A 21214-nucleotide genomic window follows, 5' to 3' on the forward strand; every position below is an offset into this window, starting at 1 on the left:
ATGTGGTCTCCACTTTCCCTCCTTGGTTATCAGGGTTCTCTCCAGCTAGTCTTCAGTTGATTTTTCAGGCTGTTTTTCTGTATTTTAGTTACATTTCCAGTTTGCTCCTGGGAGAGTATCAGTGTAGCTTCCACTTACTCTGCTGCCATTGTGGAATCTCTGCAAGGACACTTAAGAGTAAATGGTTTGCACTTCTCCTCCCCGACCAGAGGGTAAATAGCTTAAATCACCCTACTCAGGGAGATAGATATCAGAAATCCAATTAAGTGCCATTTGCCAACCACACCCAAGGATAGACAAATTAAGAGAATAAATCTCACTTTGGTACATCAGCATAAAGCTGATGAGTATTCTATTGATCTGCCCCTAAGACCTCCCCTAAACGCGCAGCCTTTAAAACCCCTGAAAATGAATGTCTCAGCATGCTCTCCCTCCAGGGAGCTTGCCTATGCCATTCCCTTCCCACCCCTGCTCCACATATTCCCTAACCTCTAAGGGACCCCACAAGGCTTGCAACCAGGGGAGCAATGGGCAGCAGCAGCTCATCCTGGGCTAACCCCCTGAACAAGGCCTGCTTTTCTTTTCTCTGACTTCCAGAGTCAACACAGCCCAGCCAAGGCTCTCCTGTTGCTTTTTCTATGCCCTTCCTTGTTTCACTGCCTTAAGTATGTTGTTGCTGGGGTCAACAAATTCTTGCTTGCTTTTCTACACTTTGATTCTTGATTGAAATTTTTCCTTCAAGAAGATAAGAATGGAGGTCTCATCTCCTCTTCTCCCTGGTAACATCTTTTTGGTTTAAATCATATACCCCACTAGAGGCCCAATTCATGAAATTCGTGCAAGGGGCTCAGCCCTCGCAGTTGCAGTGGCTTGCCTCAGCCCTTGCAGCCATGGCTTCTTCTGGAAGGTCGTCTGGAAGGACGTCCTGAAGGTCATTCGGCTGTCCGGTCTAATTAGCAAATTACGCTTTTATTATTATAGATGAGTTTGGGGCCATTGTCTCTCTCAACTGGCCTCCTCGCTTGGAGTGTATCTTCAACAAATCCCACGTTGTTTTACTTACATTTTTGTTGACCTTATAAAATCTTTTCTGCATTGATGAGAAAAACCGAGGTCCCAGCTGGTAACCCCAATCGGTAACAATTGGAGAGAGAGAGAGTGGCCAAGAAGGAAAGTGCAGGGAATTTTTATGACCCAGTCTCCAAAGTCAAACACTATCACCTCTACTTCATTCTACTAGTTGAAGAGTCCACAAGTCCAGCCCAATCTCAAAGGAGTGGGAACCAGGCTCCACCTCTAGAAGGGAGTATCAAAGAATTTGGGGACTTATTTTCAAATCCACCACAGGATCTCAGCCTGCAGCCTAATTAATACACTACATGCAGTGGCTCTGGTTAAGTGCTGCCTCAGAGCCATGATGCTTCATGCTGCAGTTTGATAACAATAATAATGAGCATTTTGGGGGGACTTTTTATGTATCAGGCACATGCCAAATATGTTTCAAACACTTTGTTCATTGTATGACCTTTAGTGGTAGAATCTACTGGCCCTAATTTCCAGGTGAGGAAACTAAGGGTTAATGTAGTAAGACCATGCCAGATCCCAGAGGCCTCACTCTCAACCACTGCACTCGTGTTGGGGAAAGAGCATATTTTGTGGAGATATACGAAGTGTGGTTGGAATTCTGTCACGTGAATTTCATGATTTTTAGTAAGGCTTAACCCTCTTGGGACTAAGAAAATAATAACACCCTGAGGGTTGTGGTGAGGAATAAATGGAAATGTGTGAAGCACTGAGCACAGGTGTTGGCATGCAATGAAGGTCCATTAATAGAGGGTTCTCTCCTCTCCTCTGCTTTATTCTTGAATCTCCACTTCCATACATGAGATGATTCAGATCTGGCCTAGTGTAATGACTTCATTCCACCGATGAAAAAATATAGCAGGTCTTGCAGAATTCCTGGAACCAGGTTAGCCTGAACTCCATGGCTTCTGTTGCTTCACAACCTTCCGGTTTGTAGGAGGAGCTTCAGGGGTGCTTGAGAGACTTGGGGGAAAGCCCAGGCATCATTCCAAAACTGACTCAGCCCCTGGAAAGAGAAAGGAGGATCGGCCTCCTCAGTCACACCAACGCCTTTGCCTTTTTCTCCTGTTGGACTTCCATGTGGGTGGAAGCTGGGGGAGGGGTGGGGAAATTGTTACTTCACTTTCTTTTTTTTTTTTTTTTTAATATATTTTATTGATTTTTTACAGAGAGGAATAGAGAGTTAGAAACATCGATCAGCTGCCTCCTGCACACTCCCTACTGGTTGTGTGCCCGCAACCAAGGTACATGCCCTTGACTGGAATCGAACCTGGGACCCTTGAGTCCCCAACTTTCCTTGTTGGCCACTCTCTCTCTCCAATTGTTACTCTATCCACTGAGCTAAACCAGTTAGGGCACTTCACTTTCTTGGAGAACCACAGACCAGAATCTGGGGGACATTCCTGGGTAGGTTATGAATACTTTTGGCCAAGAGTGGCATCAGTCCCCTAAAAGCATCCTGGTACTGAGACCAAACCTTTTAAGAATGAAATGAGTGAAGGGCCTCATTTGCTCAACTATACAATAAACAACCCTAAACTCCCTCAAAGAATTGTGTGTTTCTCTCATGAGAACTGGTTTCTTAAGAAATAACACTGTTTTGGAAAAATGTTGTGACAATTTGTCTAACTTTAAAGTATGACATGTTTATTTGCATTTAATTATCACTTTTTACAACTGACCGTGGTTAAGCATGCTCTTCTGCATTTTAGGGCTGCATTTGGAGGCCATGAAAGAGAGAAGAGAGCCTCTTATAAAGGTAAACTGGTATGCTTACGATTTCTATGCTCCTCCACAGAATTAGCCATCTCTCCACAAAGTGTTTCTCTAGTCTACTGCTTACAGGGCCTTAAATGAGGGGGTTTATGGGCTGAATAAGAGAATGCTGGGATGGGGCAGCGGGAAAGAAGAGAATCCCTGACTTCTTAGAAGTTTTCCATGGAAGAATTAGAAACACAGTTCTACTTTAGATTTTTCAAGTGGCTTTTTTTTTTTTTTTTTTACAGAGATGAAGGGAGAGGGATAGAGAGCCAGAAACATCCATGAGAGAGAAACATCGATCAGCTGCCTCCTGCACACCTCCTACTGGGGATGTGCCCACAACCAAGGTACATGCCCTTGACCGGAATCAAACCTGGGACCCTTCAGTCCGCAGGCCAGCGCTCTATCCACTGAGCCAAACTGGTCAGGGCTCAAGTGGCTTTGAATATAATTCATCATCTTCTTTACTGTTTCCGTTTCTTCCTCATTAGATAACCAGCTGTGTCTTCCTGATTCACAAGAAGCTGGTCTATGATGCATCACCTGGTTGGGGTGGGGGTGGGGTGAGTCATCTAAATTGTATTGACATGATGTGAGAAATCAACTTGTTTTGTGATAGAGACTTTCAATCTAGGAAAATGCAGGGACCAAACCAACCTTTTCAAAAATGCCAAGGTCAAAGCCCTTCCTCCAGCCTACATCTCCCAGTCTAAGCTGTCATGAGGCATTGCCTCGTGGCCACAATAACCAGAAGGATTGAGAGTGGGAGACTGGAAAGGTATACATCAGGTTTTCTAAATTAGAGTCCTTAAGTGTCTCAGAAGACCTTACTGAAAGCTTATAATGTCAGGCTTCAGACTTGAATTGCTATAGGGCAGTGATGTCAAACCTTTTGAGCTCCGCGTGTCAGCATTTTGAAAAATCCTAACTTAACTCTGGTGCCGTGTCACATATAGAAATTTTTTGATATTTGCAACCATAGTAAAACAAAGACTTATATTTTTGATATTTATTTTATATATTTAAATGCCATTTAGCAAAGAAAAGTCAACCCAAAAAATGAGTTTGTGTGTCACCTCTGACACGCGTATCATAGGTTTGCCATCACTGTTATAGGGGCTCTCCCTCCCGGAAGCATGCCCAGGCCTCTCTCTTCTCTCTTCCTTTACCCCCAGGCACGTTACTATTATCTTCCTCACTCACAAGCTCCAACGGCCCTTCCTTTACCTCTAACTTGTTTCCTACAGCCATTTCTTCTACAAATTACTTCTTCCTCTGTGATTTTATAAATAAACAAGAGGACCGGTGCACATGCACCCGTGGGGTCTCTCGGCCTGGCCTGTGGGGATCAGGCTGAAATCGGCTCTCCGACATCCCCCGAGGGGTCCTGGATTGTGAGAGGGCAGTTCTTGGGTGACGCACCCCAGAATTGGGCTCCCACCTCTCTGGTTTTGAGGTGTGTCACCCGAGAACCGCAGCTGCCAAGTCACTGCACCTCAGCAGCTCCTGTGTTGAGCATCTGCCCCCTGGTGGTCATTGCACATCATAGCTACTGGTTGGACAGTCTGACGGTTGCTTAGGCTTTTATATATATATATATATATATATATATATATATATATATAGATGTTCTCTTATAGTTTGTAAAAAAACACACATGAATTGTTATAGAGCATTCTGATGACTGCACTCATGCAGGTGCCACTGCGATATTCACTGTCCTGCGTGACCAGCTCAGTCTGCATGAGAACTCCCATGGTTCCCACCTTCATCTTCCCACATCAGCTCCTTAGTCTAGGTGGGGAGGAGACATTCCTCACTCCTGACAATTTTCCTTCCTAGATGCACCTCGCAATTAGGTTCACCTATAGACACCTTTCCCCTGAGTCAATGAATATAAAGAACTATTGGATAAGTAACAATGACGTTTTTTAATCGCTTTCACTGCACCTAGAATATGGCTTAAATTAAATATTATACACATGCATGCACATACATACACTCATTCCAAAAATATTTATTGAACCAGACACTGGAACCACCACAAAAATGATTCATGCCCTTGAAAATTCTGTTATAAGGCTCATGAAGGGATCAAATTCAGGAAGTCACATCATTATCCTTAAAATTCTATAACATACTACACTGTACATGAAAAGTGCTGAAAGAGATGGAGACAGGGAAGAGATGAGAATGGTGGGCCACATAGAGATGAATTTTTAGCTGAATCTTACAAAATGTCAGGCACAGAAAGAAAAAGAGCGCATTCCAAACATAAGCCATGCCATGTACAAAATCAGTCAAGAAAGAATGTACTGTATTCGAGGAACAACAGCAAAAGCTTCATGGCTGATGAATAGTGTGTGGGAAAGGAGAGTGCCAGGAAACAGGCAAGGCCAGACTAAAGTGATTTGAGTGCCATACTCTAAAGTTCGACTGTATCCTGTGGACACCAGGGACCAATAAAAGTTATTAAGCTCAAGAAATAAATGGTTAGATTTATGTTTTAGAAAGGTAACTCTGCGGCCAGCAGAGAGGATGGATTTCAGAGTAAGATCACAGCATTATTTCTCTCAGCAAAATTGTATGAGAATTTTTGGGGACAAGGGATGTTAAATAAATATTTCTGGGGTTCAACCTTTAACTACTGAATCAAAATCTCTGGGCTGCAGGCCTGGGAGCCTGCATATATAACATCTCTAATATCACGGGTCCTACAAGTCTGAGCCATAGAGTCATAGAGGCCACTTAGAAAGGTTTCACAATTGTCCAATTCAAAGATGAAATTAGGGAGATCTGCACAGGCTGCCCTTCCAGACTAGCTAATAATTTTTTTAAGGCAATTACATAATTAAGTGCTAAACGTTTGTTGCAGAGTGCTATGTTATCTTGGCCAAGTCATTTGCTACCTTGACACCAGGCATTTATATGACAAAGCACTGATATGCAAATCGTGTTGGAGTGTCACAAATTCCCAAGAGATAAAGTATTTATCACTTTCAACTAAGGGGTTGCAGGAAGATTAGATTAAGCCATTCTTATTTGTTTGCTTGCTTATTTACGGTCTCCTGTAATTCCCAGGTGAGTAGAAACCTTGTTGACACTGATGGGTCTCTGGTGCAAAGGTGCCAACCCAAAGAAAAAGTAAAAACGTTCTGAAAAAAGACAAATAGAAGGCGTAGGAAACGCTGCAATGTCTGGTGAAAGAAAGCACATTGGACAGGGAATTAGGAGATTCCGTCTTTTTCCATGTAGTACTTACTATTCATTCAACACCTTCACGGTGCTGGATGCTGCAGATTTTACCCCTAATGCATTGCCAATGTCCATTCCAGGGTTTGATCCCGCTACTCAGGATTAAGGAGCCCTGACAAGTTTACATTGTGGATGAAAAAAGGGGTGCTGTGATAGATCATAAGTTCCTAACTGGGTCATGGTGGGTGGTCAAGACCCAGGCATATAACTTTTTAGTAAAAGGTTTATCTTGGCTTACCTCTGCCCATTGTTTCTGTGGATTTAGGTTAACAAACCTTTGAAATGCTTATTTTCAGACCCCTCCTTCAAGATACAACTTCCCTGGAGAGAGCATATAACCTTAACTATCTTCTAATCCACCCCCCACCTTGCTTTCTCCCACCTCCATGTAACCTCCCTGATATCACCTCAACTTGAAATGCACAAAAGAAACTAAAACTGTTACTCCCTGCAGCAGTTTAGATCTGGCTTCCTGGCAATTGTCAGTTTAGGCTCAAATACACTCTTATGAAAATTCCCTACAGGTTTGTACATTTCTTACGTGGACATCATTAAGCTTAAACTTCAAGCCTGAATTCCTTAGTAAAATGAGGGACTGGCCAAAAAGGAGATGATTCCAGATTTCACTTTGTCATTCATTTTCTTTACCTTCTGGCTTCAGTTCCCCCTTTTACCGTGAACAAAGGAACGTGCTGGCCGCCAAATCCTTGCCCTCGGAGCAGAAATGTAACCGCTCCTCCAAGAACTGGTTCCTCAAAGAGAGATAGAAACCGTAATCGATCCGGAGGCGGAAAACAATGTGGCATTAACTGTTCGGTGTCTCCCCGGCCCCGGGCGGGGGAGGCTGGTCCCGCCAGCTCCGGGCCAACTCGCGGCGGCGCACGCTCCTCTTTCCACTTAAGTTTTCCCAGGGCCGGGAAGGTGATTGGGGGGGCGGGGGGGGGGACGCCCCACCTTGCGAAGACGCTCCGCCCTGGGAGGGGGCGGGCCTGCAAAGAATACCCGGGGCCCAGAGGAAGACTCCCATTGGCCGGAGGGCGGGTGACGGGAGGGGGCGGGGCTTCCCAGGGTATATATGGGAGGGGGTGTGCACAACCTGTGTCAATTTCGGAGTCTCTGGCCGCCCTGGTCCTCCGCGTGGTGCGACCTGAGCCGTCTCCCTTAAGGCTTTCCCCGCAACGGGCCGAGAGCCTCTGCCGCCTGGGTACCCCCATCCTGCTCGGTGGCGCCCCACATCTCCCCCACCCCCGGGGCCCTTCGTGCATTTCCTCGACGGTGCGTTGATTCGGGGGACTTTCTGTTTGTTTTCTCCTCTTTCCTCTTTGTTGCTCTAAAACCGGCCTCTCCGAAGCCCCTCACTCCGAAGGGAGCTCGACTTCTGGAGAAAGGCGGCTGCGGCGGACTCACCGGCCCCACCTGCGGACCGGCGAGGGCCAGCGAGCCGGTGCGCCCTCCCGCCTGCCTCCCCCGCCGCCTGCGTTCGTCCGTTCGTCCGCCTGGGAAGCCCGCCGCGCGTTCATTGATGCACCCATTCCAGTGGTGTAACGGTGAGTCCGGGGGCGAGGAGGGGGCGCGGGGCTCGCCGGGGACGAGGAGGGGGCGCCAGACTTAAGATCTGAGGCTCGCTCTGCCTCTCGAGCCAAGTTTCTCTTGAAGTGGGGCGGGCGAGAAGGCGTCCTGGAGCCCAACTCTGCTCCGCACAGCGCGGAAATGGAAAAACAACCCAACAAACCAACGCAAAGCCCCGACCTCGCTGGCGGGCGGGGAAGGGTCTCGGAAGGGGCGGCGGCGGCGGGGGCGTGGGAGCCGAGGGGTTCGCGGCCTTTGTGTGGCGGCTTCGCTCTCCTACCCCTTCCCCTGCCTTTGTGCGCTCCCAGTCTGCTCTTTGTTGTGATTGTCGGAGGAGCCTGAAATCCGCGCTCCGGCTAGGATCTCCTAGACTAGAGGGAGCTCAAGTTCCCGGGCTGAAACTTTGCAGGCTATTTGAAATGTGCACACAATGCCGCGTGCGGGCCCGGCCGGGGGTGGCTTCCTCGGTGTCTTTGTTGGCTTTGCACTGGCTGCGATGGGGCTCTGTGCCCGTGGGAGACGCCGGATTAAAGAGCGTGGCTTTATGGAGTTGATAACGCTTCGCAGATACGTATCTCGGAGCTCGGTTACCCCGGGGTGCAGGCTAATCTGGTCCCAGGAGCCTCATGGTGGAGCTTTCACCGCCAGACCCAACCACCCCATTCACTAGCCACCCTCCCAACCCCCGGTGATGCTAAATTTATCTCATCTGAGGCTTCCTTTGCGGTTCAGGAGATAACAGGTTGGGCGTGGGTCTGATTCCTCACCCAAGCTAATTGAACTGGGGGCCTTTCTCAGGGATCCGTTCAAAACCTTGAATACTAATACTCTCTAATGGTCCTGGGATCTTGGCCGCCTACTTGTAACGCTTGTAGAGTTGGGGTAGGGGGAGAGCTAGTCTTATCTCTGAGTGTGGCAAACTGGCTAGTAAGGAAAAATTCATTCTGAAAGCAGACTCCTTCTTGCCAGGTCTTGGATTAATTATTTCAAGAGGCTTTTGTTTTAAGGCAAGGTTTGGGCAGCATGTGTAAGAATGCCCTCCCCCACCCCCTTCCTCTTGCAAGTAGTATCTAATTTCCTGACAGTGAACCAAGCTCTGTGATAGGCGGGCATTGCGGGAGAGGGGGCGGAAGACGGGGGTGAGGCTGAACTGTGTATCCCGGCATCTGGGAAAGATTCCCTCGGCTGGGAAGGAGGCATTTCCCAGAGTCTCTGGCCTTTCTTGGCCAGCCCTTCTCTTGACGTCATTCCCACTCCCAGCCCACTCACGGAGATGAAACATTCTGATGTCAGGGCTTGCATAGGTCGGCTGAGACAATGGGGAAGAGACTTCAGGAGAAGAACCCCAGGGCGGGGGGGGGGGGGGGGGGGCGGGTAGGGGGGTTGTCAGGCACACTGGCCTTTCTTCTGGTCAGCCCTCTTTCAGAGAGGTTCTTAGGCCAGCAGAGGACGTGCTGCTTTCTCTGTTCACTTCTTAGTGACTGAGAGATCCTGTTCTTTGACTCCAATGAGGAAGCAATCCCTCTCCCCACCGTTTTGTGAAAAACCTCTGAATCCCCTCTTTCCTGGGGTTGGTGTTCTGCCCAACTTTTAGAGGAAAACTTCACCATCCAAGCAAAGGGACCATCTCTTGGCTATGAAACTCTTCTCACCTACACCCCTATCCCATAAGCGTCCTAAGCTCAGTGACTCAATCCTGGGTTATCAGACAAGAGAAGATGATGAAGATGGACTGCTGAGGCCAAGTGCCTGCAGGGTGCATACACAAATCCTCTACAATAGCTACTGTCACCCCACTGCGAGCTCCCAGAATAGGAAACCAAATGAGGTTCTTTGGAACCCCAAAGACACCAGGATCCAACCTATAAAAGAATGCATAGAGAGTCAAGGCAGATTGGCGGTTAGGTCCTCTTATAGCATCAAATAGTGTTGGGGGCAGGGAGGGATGGAGTTGCTCTTGTTGGGAGGAGGGCCTCATTGATATTGTGGACACAGTTTCTTGAAGGGAAGCCCTAAGACCCTTTTCCAGAATAGACTCAGTCCACCATGATGTCTTCAAGAAAATTTGATTTCCTTTGGCCCATCGAGCAAATATTTGAGTGGAGGGGTGGTGAAAACTTTCTAAATCCCGCTGGAGACTAGAAGCAAGGGCTTATTGTTGGGTATAGCAAAGGTTAGTAGCTAATTATTTCATTGTTTTCAGCTTAATAAAAAAATCTTTCAGGATAAGAATTACTTCTTGTTTACCCACAATGTGTAGGTCATTGCGTAAATCAGGCCTTCAACAATACTTGTTCATTGACTGGTCATCCATTCAGCTGAGGGCAGTTTCTAGGCAATTTTCCCAAACATCAGTCTACTTACTTCGGAGTGTGAGTTTCTGCCAAGGTGCCAGGGTTTGAGAAAATTAGGAGCTATTTATCTGTTAACTAGTTTTTGAGAACCAGCCAAACACTAGACTAGGCACTGGAAAATATCCAAATTGCTTTCCTCAGACCTCAGAGCATTCAGGTTGTTAAGGACTTTCATCTCTGATCTTAGGATTATAGTTGCACCTCCTCTGAGCTTCGTTTTGTATGGTAAAAACCTTTTTGTCTGGCCCTTGCTGGTTTGGCTCAGTGTGTTGGCTCTCAGACTGAAGGGTCTCAGGTTTGATTCCCAGTCAAGGGCACATACCTTGGTTGCAGGAAGGCAACCAATCAATGTTTCTCTCTGTCTCTCTCCCTCCCTTCCACTGTATCTCTCTTTAAAAAAAAAAAAAAAGAAAAGAAATCAATGGGAAACATATCCTTGCATGAGGATTAACAAAAACAAAACAAAAAACACCTTTGTGGCTTTCTTCTTCCCTAGAAGGTAAAACCATCTACTCATTTTTTTCCCTTGATTTTATCTTCAGTTTCTATCATGGTACTTGTCGTATAATCAATGCTTAATGTATGTTTGAATTAAGTTGATGCTAGGAACAACTGGGCAATGTAAGACAATTACTAAGTATTCGAGAGCCAGAACATGTGATAGAGCTGTGAGCACACAGAATTCTGGGAAGAGAGGGTCACTGGAATATCACAAAGACCGAGTTTGGTGGATTTTAGGAAGACAGGGAGTTTCAGGCAGGTAAAGCTGATGAACAAAGGCATGGAGGCAGTGAGCACAAAGTTGGGCAAGAAGTAGTGAGGAGACAGGCCCACATGGGGTGGTGCTGGAGAACATTGGTGGGAAGGTTAAGAGGGGACCCAGTGCACACATGGTTAGGAGGAATTTAAGCCAGTCATGAGTTTGGGAAATTCATGATAGAAACAGAGTAGGAGGATATGAGAGCCACGTGGGCTAAATTAGAGGAGGGACTAGACATCAATTAGGCGACTGGATAGGGACTTGGAATAGAATTGGGCCTAACGTCTGTTTGGAATAGGGACTTGGCAATAAAATTGGGCACAAAATATGAAAGAGGTTTGGAGGGAGGCTCATTATATGGTCACTGGATCAATCCAGGGCAGGGGTGGGCAAACTTTTTGACTCGAGGGCCACAATGGGTTCTTAAACTGGACCGGAGGGCCGGAACAAAAGCATGGATGGAGTGTTTGTGTGAACTAATATAAATTCAAAGTAAACATCATTACATAAAAGGGTACAGTCTTTTTTTTTTTTTTTTAGTTTTATTCATTTCAAACAGGCCGTATCCGACCCGTGGGCCGTAGCTTGCCCACGGCTGATCTAGGGGATGAAGAGAGGTATGAGAAGTACATCAAAGATGACTTCATCTTTCAAGCCAGACTTCTGCTGAACTGTAGCTCTGGTAATTATAATGCAGAATTCTGAAGTATATATTAATGGGTTCTGGCTCGTAACCAAAATGTCAGGAAAGTTCCTAAAACCCATGTTGAGGGCTCGAGTACAGAGGACTTTGGAGCAGGCCTTGTTAACTGTTGGAATATAGACAGTTCAATGATTGAGTCTTTTTAAAATTAAACTGGTAGCATGAGAATATGCCTGGGATGTAGCAGGTATATGGTAAATTCTCGTTTGCTTGTCTCACCACATTCTGAAACAAAAATGTTATGCTTATCTTTTGGATCACTATGGTATTTTTGCCTGCAAGCATGAATAAACAGTCAACCAGCTTATTGCTTATATCCTATCTTTTTTTTCCCCTTTTTCCTTATGGTTAAACATTACAGGCAATGTGCTGTCAGAACCAGTAGCCCCAAGATAGAGAATGGCTCCAGCACTGGCTAATCTAGCAACTCAACTGATAAAATCTTTCCTCCTCTTTGTTTCCCCTGCCACAGGCTTTATATTGAACTGCTCTCTTTCCAGCTATAACTTGGCTGCCACCAGGACAGGTGTTTTGAGCAGACATGACGAGAGAGAGAGAGAGAGAGAGAGAGAGAGAGAGAGAGAGAGAGAAAGCTTCCCTTTTTCAGCAGACATTTCTCTGTGTTTCATTGGCCAGAATCTTGTCACACACCTACCTCAACACAAAACCCTGGCAAGGGGAAGATGACTATCACAGTTGGTAGACCAACCAGGATACCCCTGAGGTCATGTGAGAAGGGAAGCAGCTAGTGTGCTTCCCGCACTGAATGCGTAGGGCTGAGGACCTTGTTAATGTGTAGATTCTGATTCATTTCTTCTGGGGTGGGCCCAATACGCTGCATTTCAAATAAGCTCCAGGGGATATCATTGCTACTACGAGACTGCACAGTGAGGCGTTGAGTAGAAACCGGGACAGTAGACAGTAAGAGTAAACTGCAACCCCTACCCCACTTTCTGGAACTCAGCCTTGGAATGAATAATTTCTATTCTGGTCCTATTGCAGCTTGTCTCCTGGAGCAGGTGGCTTCATAATGACAAATGACCTTTGGGGTTGCACTTTGCAATTTACAAAGCATATTTCTTTTTTAAAAAAATACATTTTTATTTATTTCAGAGAAGGAGGGGAGAGGGAAGAGAGAGATAGAAACATCAATGATGAGAGAGAATCATTGATCAGCTGCCTCCTGCATGCCTCCCACTGGGGATCAAGCCTGCAACCCAGGCATATGTGCCCTTGACCGGAATCAAACCCACAACCCTTCAATTCACAGGCCGATGCTGTATCCACTGAGCCAAGCCAGCTAGGGCTACAAAGTATATTTCTTAATGCTGGTTCTCTATGTATTTTTTTTTTTTTGGTCCTCTCTGTATTTTCCTTGTTTTCACATAACAGAGTGAAGCTTAGTGAAGTGACCTCATAAAAGGTCACATAGCCAGGAAGAAACGGAGTTTAGAGCCCAAATATACGTTTCCTCACCTAAGGTTCTCCATTTTGCTGCTGCACCATACGGGCTCTAACTGAAGGAAGTATTTCCATTTTTTCTGCCCATTGCCTGAAATCTTGACACCCCGCCCCACCGCCCCCTCCGCCCCACCTCCCAAGTTGGGGAATGCAGCTTTAAGTACTGTGTGTAGTAGTCCATTTCATAGATTGGTTACTTGACCCATGATCACATAGCTAGTAAGTATTAGAACTAGAACATGAACTTAAGCCCCGGAATCAGAGGTTTAGGAGCCCAGAGTCTGCCAGTTCTCTCTCCGTCTTTGCTGACACAGAGTACATCAGCCCCAGAGGTCCATTTCCCACTAGAATAATATTGTTTTTCCTCCCCCTTTCCCTGCAGGGTGTTTCTGCGGCCTGGGACTGGTTAGTACTAACAAGTCCTGCTCAATGCCACCCATCAGTTTCCAAGACCTTCCTCTGAACATCTACATGGTCATCTTTGGGACCGGCATCTTTGTCTTCATGCTCAGCCTCATCTTCTGCTGTTACTTCATCAGGCGAGTGACTCACTGGCTGACCCGGAATGGGGGAGACGGGAGGAGGCAGCCAGGGGTAGGGTGAGCTGAGCGAGGCTCACAACGGTCACTTGCCTCCAGCGGGTGTCCTGCTTGAAAGACAGGACTTAGCCAGTCCTTTACTGGGCCCCCGAGGCCTAGTGTTTCTGTTTACATCAGCCTATCAAGTTGTCCCAGAGTATGTAAGGTCACTATGGGTTGGGCTGCATCCTGCCTCTTGGCCAGTTATGCTAAGGTTGTCAGGCTTACTGTCTGACAAAATAATGTCATTGATGGTCCTTTAACTGTCTCTCTTCCCACTCACACCCGCTGGGTAGCCAGGGATAAGTAGGCCTGAGTTACACCAGTGGCACGTACCTCTGTCCTCCTGGGAAATCTTTCTATGTCCAGCAGATGCTAATATTAGCCAGCTGGTGTCTGGAGATCTGCTTGTTTATTCTGCCTTGGAGCCCTTATTTTTGAGAGTGAAAAAACTAAAAGCCTCCCTTAGTGCACAGGGACCCAGGAAAGGACTGGAGTTTCTCCAGGAACTGTTTCTTCTCCTGGTGATAAGACATGGGAACTGTGGCTATTTCCTACCAAAAATGTGGGACATAACTGGAATTTAGATTGGAAATTACAGTCATTTCTTTTTTTCTTTTTTTAAAAATATATTTATTGATTTTTTTACAGAGAGGAAGGGAGAGAGATAGAGAGTTAGAAACATCGATGAGAGAGAAACATCAAGCAGCTGCCTCCTGCACACCCCCCACTGGGGAAGTGCCCGCAACCAAGGTACATGCTCTTGACCGGAATCGAACCCGGGACCTTTCAGTCCGCAGGCCGACACTCTATCCACTGAGCCAAACCAGTTTCGGCGAGAGTCATTTCTAACAAGAGCATGCTTTTGGTGTTAGTCATTCTTCGCTGTATATTGGGGATTGCTGAGCGCCTCTGACTAGCAGAACATGCTAGAGCCATTGTGATAACTAACCCCCACAAATGCTTGAGTAGATGTCAGCTGGAGTCTAGGCTAGTGTCTGATCAAATCATCTATCTAAGAAGATGAAATTAAGACAGAGGAAGAAGGAGATCTGGTTCCCTACTGAGGCGTCCTGGTGGATTTGAGTCCTTCACCCAGAAGGAGGCTAGAGAAGGTGCTTGTCCTATTCTTCAGGCTGGAAGATCTCTCTCTAAGAGGAGGAAGTGCCTGCAGGCCTGCTCCCCAGTGCTCTCAGTTCTTTCTCAGAACTTTAAAAAGTCCCTACAACTAGAATTTTCCACTGAAGCCACTATCTTCTGTAAATACTTTTGTTTTTTTCCTCTTGTACAATTGTGTCTAGAATTTGCATCTCACTATTAAGTGAGGGGTGAGGATAGGTTTCTGGTATTGCCTCACTCCCTTACCTTTCCCCAAGCCTGAGTTTTGTTCCTCAAACTTCCATCTGCCTTACTACCAGCCAGTCCCATCCTCTCATCTCGAGCAAATGTGCAGTTCCCAGAGGCTGAAGGTGGACACATTCCAATACCAAAGATTTGTGTATGATGCTGGAGGAGTCTGTAAAGCCAACTCCACTTGGTCCCTTTACACACACACACACACACACACACACACACACACACACACACACGAGCTCACATATGCCAAGCTGCACAGGTGACCAAGTGAAGAAATCCTAGAAAATCACTCTGGGCCACTAATGGGTGTAACCTTAGATTTTTAGCTATTCTTTACCAAGTGCCACCTGCATGCCAGACATCATGGTTAGCATTTTGTAAAATACTTAGCTCACTTAATCCTCAGAACATCCCTGCAGTTTAGGTATGAGTCCTCTTTATCAATGGCTGATTCTTACTCCTTGACTGTGAAGTGGAGGGGAACTGTGGCTGTGGCCACCTCTTTACAGCTAAAGATTGGGTGTCTGCAGAAGGAGAGGCTGGGAGCTGGGGATGGCTGATTAATTTTTGTTTGGCTGGCCTGAAGGAACAGAGCGACAGAACCGCACGGTGCCAAAAGCTTTCCCGTGGCAGGGCCGCTCGGCACCACCTGTCCCTTCTGCCGTCATCTGCCCCTGCACCACCCCACTCTGCTCTGCAGCCCGCTCCGAGCCAGCCCACCCCGCAGTCTCATGGTTCCAGAGGCTCGCTGGTGTGTGGCAGCCTGTGGGCGTCTATATATAGAAAGACACACAAGTGCAGAAGCCACTTCCTCTCCCTGCTTCTTGGTTTCCTCCTCAGCCAAAATAGGCCCATGACCCCTGCTCGTGACCTGGTGAGCTCATTGGCCAACACCAGCCTCCACTCCCAGCCCCCCCACACTCATTCTCCCCCAGCCCCCGAAGGGCTGATCTCTGCCCTCCACGGGATGGAGGGGCCAGTGAAGTACACACAGGCAGGAAAGGAACAATTATTTTCAGGACCTGGCTGCATTGTTTGTTCCAAAAGGGAAAAGAAGCAAAGGGAGAGCTCACTGGCAGTGGCTGGAAATGGTGTCATTGAAATCGGGGTATTTTTAGCTACTTTGCTCACCCAACAGCTGAAAGGGCCACCTGTCCAATGTTGTTGGCACCATAGCCCCTGCTGGGATGGCCCGGCATCTTTGTTTTCTTGTTTTGTTTCCTTTTGCAACCTGTTTGGCCCCATTTCATCACACGCTAAAGCTTCCTGATCCAGAAATCTGCATGCAGGCTGCAGGTGCAGCTTTAAGCCCCTCAGTGTTCAGAGCGTCCTGGGCTCCGAGAGGCAGGCTTCTGGAGTTTGCTCGGATGAGACCATTCAAAGGAGGGCACCCCAGGCATCCGCCCGTACAGCGCGGCGCACACGACATAATAGCCATGTTGCATTGAGGCTCACAATTATGTGTGGCATCCCCTCATTCTCTGGCCAAGAAGCAGGCTCCTCGCCGCTTCCTTAGTCACTCTGCTCCTTCCTGCTCAGAGTGGCTGTCTCCCTCAGAAGGTGGCTGTAAGCACACCCGACTGAACATTCCTTCTTTCCCCCGTGTCTGTCGGCTGGCAGGTATGTACGCTTTGGATGCATCCTTCCCGCCCTTCTCACTGGGACGCGGGGACAGAGATGCCTGTGAACATATGAAAGTGCAAAGTGAAGGATGGGGCAGTGGGAGCCCTGAGGAGGCCTTTATCCAACCCTCCCCTTTAGGAACCCTCCAGAGAGGGGAGAGAAAGGGGACAGATGTGCTGCCCAGGCCTCAGCCCAGTGGCAGGAGCCACTTGGATTGGAGTTCGTTCTTTAGAGGATCCAGGCACATAGGGCCTGGCCAGGCCCCTGACTATGGAGTGCTCACCTAATTGGTGAAACGGGCCACATTTTGTGTTAAAGAGCTTGGGCTCTGTAATCAGATAGACTTTCATTCAAATGCTGCCAACTGGCTCTGAAGTTTGAGCAAGTTACTTCTCTGGACTTCCTTTCCCCTCATCTGTGGACAGGGAAGCCTGTCTCTCTAAAGCTGTTTGGAGTCGATGGGCATGTGCTTGAATATGTTAGTGCGGGGATCGGTGCGCAGCAAGTCCCCGGTAATGGTGTGCGTTGCCTTTAGTAACGCGTGCCAGGTTTTGGCTCTTGAGAGAGGCAGCATGCAGGCCACCAGCTTGAAACAAAAAAGGAGCAAACAAAGAAGGGCTCGCCTGTGTTTTCCTGGCACCGTGAGGGGGGAGTGCTCTGTTTCCAGAATACTGTGTTCTCCGGGCAGAACGTCCCACAGGGCCAACAGACACTTCTTTATCCTGCTCCCCTAGGTTAATGGAAATAGCCCTTTTAAGACTATCTAAGTTCTCTACACTCAGTAATTGTTAATCTACAGGGTTTGGGAGCCTGCAGGAATTTACCTCCTGAGAAAAGCAGGAAGAGGGAATCCCCCAGTCGGTGGCACTTGCAGAAAATTTTGAGGCTGTTGAGCCTGAGTCCTTAATTCACTCTGGGTGACCTACATAGGTCCAAACCCTACTCCATGGCCTCTATAGGGTGAGCCACCCCTGTGAGGAGCACCTGTCCCCACCCCCAGAAGAAGCCAGGCAGCCAGCCTGCCCGCCTGCCTCTCCTACTTTGAATGGCTCTGTTGGTGCCATAGTGACCGCTTCTCTCCTTTTCTTTTTCTCCAGCAAACTGCGGAACCAGGCACAGAGTGAACGATACGGATATAAGGAGGTAAAGCTCCGCATCTTTCCCTGAGACTTCCTCCTCTGCTCCTTGTCCTGCTAGAGACAGAAGAGGAGAAGCTTGAGCTGTCCTGGCCTGGAATCCCCCTCAGCCTCCCCTCTGGCCTTCTCCAGGGTTAAATCCTTTCACTGTCCTTGGCCTAGGCAATGCCCAGAGCACCCCCTTAATAGGAGGGAGGGAGGGAGGAGGGAGGGAGGGAGAAGGGAAAAGGGGAGGAGGATCCTGTGCAGAGCTGGGGACTTCCCTCATTGGTTGATACCACCTGGCCCCGTGATTGGCTTCTTTGGACACCATGCTGCCTCTTTTGTTCCCAGGTGGTGCTTAAAGGGGATGCCAAGAAGTCACAATTATATGGGGTGAGTGTGTTGGGAAGCCAAGTGGGAGGGGCCCCGTGGGTAAAGCACAGGGCACCTTCAGCTTTCAGCCTGGGCCCATTCGGGAACCTCTGAAAAGAAGGTCCTTTTACCCTTGTATATTCACTCTGCCCTGGCAGACTATGGATCTAACTAGTGTGTCCATGCCTGTGGTTCCTCCCTGTCCCCCCATCACTCTGCCCACACCCAACAAATCCTGGGTTCCCCTGCACACTGACTCTTTAGGAATAGGCCATTCCTCCCCCTTTCCCACCTGTGCCTGGAGGTCACCTAACTCACCGCCCAAAGCTTCCTTCCATAACCAGGACCTCCTGCACACAGTGTTTGTGGTTGTGTGGAGAAGGGATCATCCCAGATATCACCAGACACAAGATTACTGAGAAATGGCCCCATTTTGTCCCTGTTTTTAAATATATTTTTATTGATTTCAAAGTGGAAGGGAGAGAGAGATAGAAGCATTAATGATGAGAGAGAATCACTGATCAGCTGCCTCCTGCATGCCCCCTACTGGGGATCAAGCCTGCCCTTGATCAGAATCGAACCCGGGGCCCTTCAGTTTAAAGGTCAACACTCTATCCACTAAGCCAAACCAACTAGGGCTGCCCCTGTTTTTTATATCTCAACAAGTTCAGATGTTTCCCAAGCCCTCTTCTAGAAGAGTAATTCAGTTGAGATTGAGGGGGTTCATATATATGGACAGAGGGCTGGATTTAAAGAAGGTAACCGACCACATACCCTCACCTTACCTCTTGTTATTGAGACATGTTCCCTTGCTAAATGTGCTAGGCTAGAACGCATTAAAAACCATTCTTATAGAATAGCACTGTCCAACGGAAACCTGTGAAACTGTGGGGTGGCGATAATGTGTGTTCAGGGTGGTAAGTGGGGTTCTTGCCCGATCTCCTCACACTGCCCCTGCCTGCTTGCTCTCCACAGCAGACCTGTGCAGTCTGTCTGGAAGACTTCAAGGGGAAGGATGAGCTAGGTGTGCTCCCATGCCAGCATGCTTTTCATCGGAAGTAAGTGTCTACAGTGGGGATGTGTGCCCGGGGGTGCCTTTTAAAAGAAATAAACAGGAAATGTCTTCTAGAACCTACGATCCCTACCTCCTCCCACCTCCCCCTTGTCAGCAATGTCCTACAACCTGTCTGGACAGCAGGCAAAGGGGAGAGGTTCGATTGCATTAAGGATAGGATGGTCTGGGTCTGAGAAACAGCTGGACTCTGAATGATAGCCGGCCAGAGCAGGTTGCGGTATCTCGCGTCTTCTGTTGCCCACAGGTGTCTGGTGAAGTGGCTAGAAGTACGCTGCGTCTGCCCCATGTGTAACAAGCCCATCGCTGGCCCCTCCGAGGCCACTCAGAGCATCGGAATCCTATTGGATGAGCTGGTGTGAGGGCTGCCTTTACATCAAGGCCTGGAGAAGACATCTTGCCTCATGGGTGCCTGGTCCCTCTGCACAGCTGCAATGAACAAGACTATTGGGTGATAATGGTCATGCCTACCTGAAGGGGAGGTAGTTCAGGGCTGGTCTCCCACCATCAGTGAGAAGCCAGACTTGCCCCTCCTTCCTGCCTCCTGAAGTCTTCTTCTCTGCTACTCAGTACTGAAAGCATCGCCCATCAAGACCATTGTATCCTGGTACTGGATGATTTCCCTGCCTGACCCTGCTCTGGGGGAAGAATCACCCTTGAAGCATACAGTAGAGATAGAGGCCGTATGACCACAAAGCCCTAGAAGGGATGAGATGGGCTCTGTCCTCCCCTGTCCCCCACTCCTTCCATCAGAAGGTTAGAAGGGAAGGAAGAAAAGATCAAGGAACCAAGTGCCTCCAGTGGAAGTGAGGGAGGCTCTGAAGGAAATTAGGAAGAGCAGGGACATATCAAAGCAAAGTCAATGTTTACATGGGACCTATGGAAACAAAGGCTGGCTGGCCAGCCTGGCTACAGGGTAACGGAGGGCCATCCCTCCCCCTGCTAGGGTCTGCGGTGCTATCCATTCGCTCTCTTCCTCCATCAATCTCGGAGCTTCCTAGTCCACGTTGGAGTCTGAGTGCCCCTCCAGAGGAAGGGCTTGTTCTACACTCACACGGATTTCCAGGGGCTTTTTCTAAAGGAGCAAAGGGGGCCTGGGGAGGGGGGTATCTGAAGGTGAAGGTAGCAACAGACACTTCCTTCCCCTTGTAAATAGTATTTTTATACTTCATCCTCACCATCTCAGGATTTATATATGGAATGGAGGGGAGGGAGGGAGGGGGGGGGTTCTGTTCCTCCCCAGAGTGGGTGAGGGTGGGAGAAGGTATGTATTTAAAGAAAATTAAATTTAATAACAAGTTTCTCTAACCTTTTGGCTGTGGTTGTGGCCTGTGTCTGTTGGCTTTTTTCCACCAATAAGGAACAAAGTTCTGTAACTGCTGCTTCTCACTTCCCCACATTCAAATCAAACACACACACACACACACACACACACACACACACACACACACAGTTTCCTAACCCTTAAAAAGAAAAATTGGCGATAGATTACTGCCTGTACAGCACAGGTTGGGACTGTCAATGTACTTTATGACCTGAATAAGCCAGGCTCATTGGATTTCTAGAATATTTTTAAAGAAAGTTGGTGTATGCCACCATACCATTCTGCCAACTAAGACGTAGTAGAATTCTACTTGTATTTAAAGCTGTTGTGCTCTTAACGCAACCAAAAAGGTCTAGGTTGCTACCATGGGGGCTTGATCTCTTTTCCCTTATACTTTTTTCTTACCGTTAGCTGACAATCACTGACCTACCTTACCCTATGCCACATCTGGAAATAGGACTTAACATTTGATGCCCCTGTGCGCACTCAGATCTTGGACCCCATATCTTGCCACTTTGCTCTCTGTGTCCCAAGGGGGTGATGTGTCAATAATGGATATGCAAGATGGATTGAGAGTGGCAGGAACAACTGGGCTGTGGTCGCCCTGCTTGGTGAAAGTGCCAATGGTCATCCCAGGGGGCAAGCCCTGGGTACTGTGTACAGGAGAAGCATTTGGAGTGGTGGGTCACGGGCATGCAAGAGATGCCCATGTGCCCAGAGGGGGCAGGCCCAGGAGTAGGTGACACCTTCACCCCTGCAATTGTACCATAGAGGCTCTTGGCACAGTCGGTGCTCAGGCTGGACAGATCTGAGGTGCAGCTGGGG

The 21214-nt window shown here is 48.0% G+C and overlaps 1 protein-coding gene across 4 annotated transcripts; it reads left to right on the plus strand.

Annotated features, from left to right (window-relative positions):
• Positions 1–7210: 7210 nt before the first annotated feature.
• Positions 7211–20483, plus strand: RNF122 (ring finger protein 122). 4 transcript variants are annotated; one of them, XM_059685434.1, is made up of 8 exons: positions 7211–7303; positions 7451–7646; positions 13329–13485; positions 17601–17646; positions 17973–18014; positions 18665–18751; positions 18969–19051; positions 19313–20483. In XM_059685434.1, exons 2-8 carry the CDS (start codon positions 7622–7624, stop codon positions 19425–19427), a joined length of 555 nt encoding a protein of 184 aa, XP_059541417.1. In that variant the 5' UTR covers positions 7211–7303; positions 7451–7621; the 3' UTR covers positions 19428–20483. The 4 variants fall into 4 exon arrangements, with proteins under 4 accessions (XP_059541417.1, XP_059541416.1, XP_059541418.1 ...); XM_059685433.1 differs by having other exon boundaries at positions 7214–7646; XM_059685435.1 differs by lacking the exon at positions 18665–18751 and having other exon boundaries at positions 7214–7646; positions 19313–20477.
• Positions 20484–21214: the final 731 nt, after the last annotated feature.

Source organism: Myotis daubentonii, chromosome 2 (assembly GCF_963259705.1).
Source record: "Myotis daubentonii chromosome 2, mMyoDau2.1, whole genome shotgun sequence".
Lineage (NCBI taxonomy): Eukaryota > Metazoa > Chordata > Mammalia > Chiroptera > Vespertilionidae > Myotis > Myotis daubentonii.

Coding starts and splice junctions, on each gene's coding strand:
- RNF122 (XM_059685434.1), top strand. CDS start 7,622: ATGCACCCATTCCAGTGGTGTAACG. Junction 7,647..13,328: donor CCCATTCCAGTGGTGTAACG/GTGAGTCCGGGG, acceptor CTTTCCCTGCAG/GGTGTTTCTGCGGCCTGGGA. Junction 18,015..18,664: donor AGAAGTCACAATTATATGGG/GTGAGTGTGTTG, acceptor CAACAAGTTCAG/ATGTTTCCCAAGCCCTCTTC.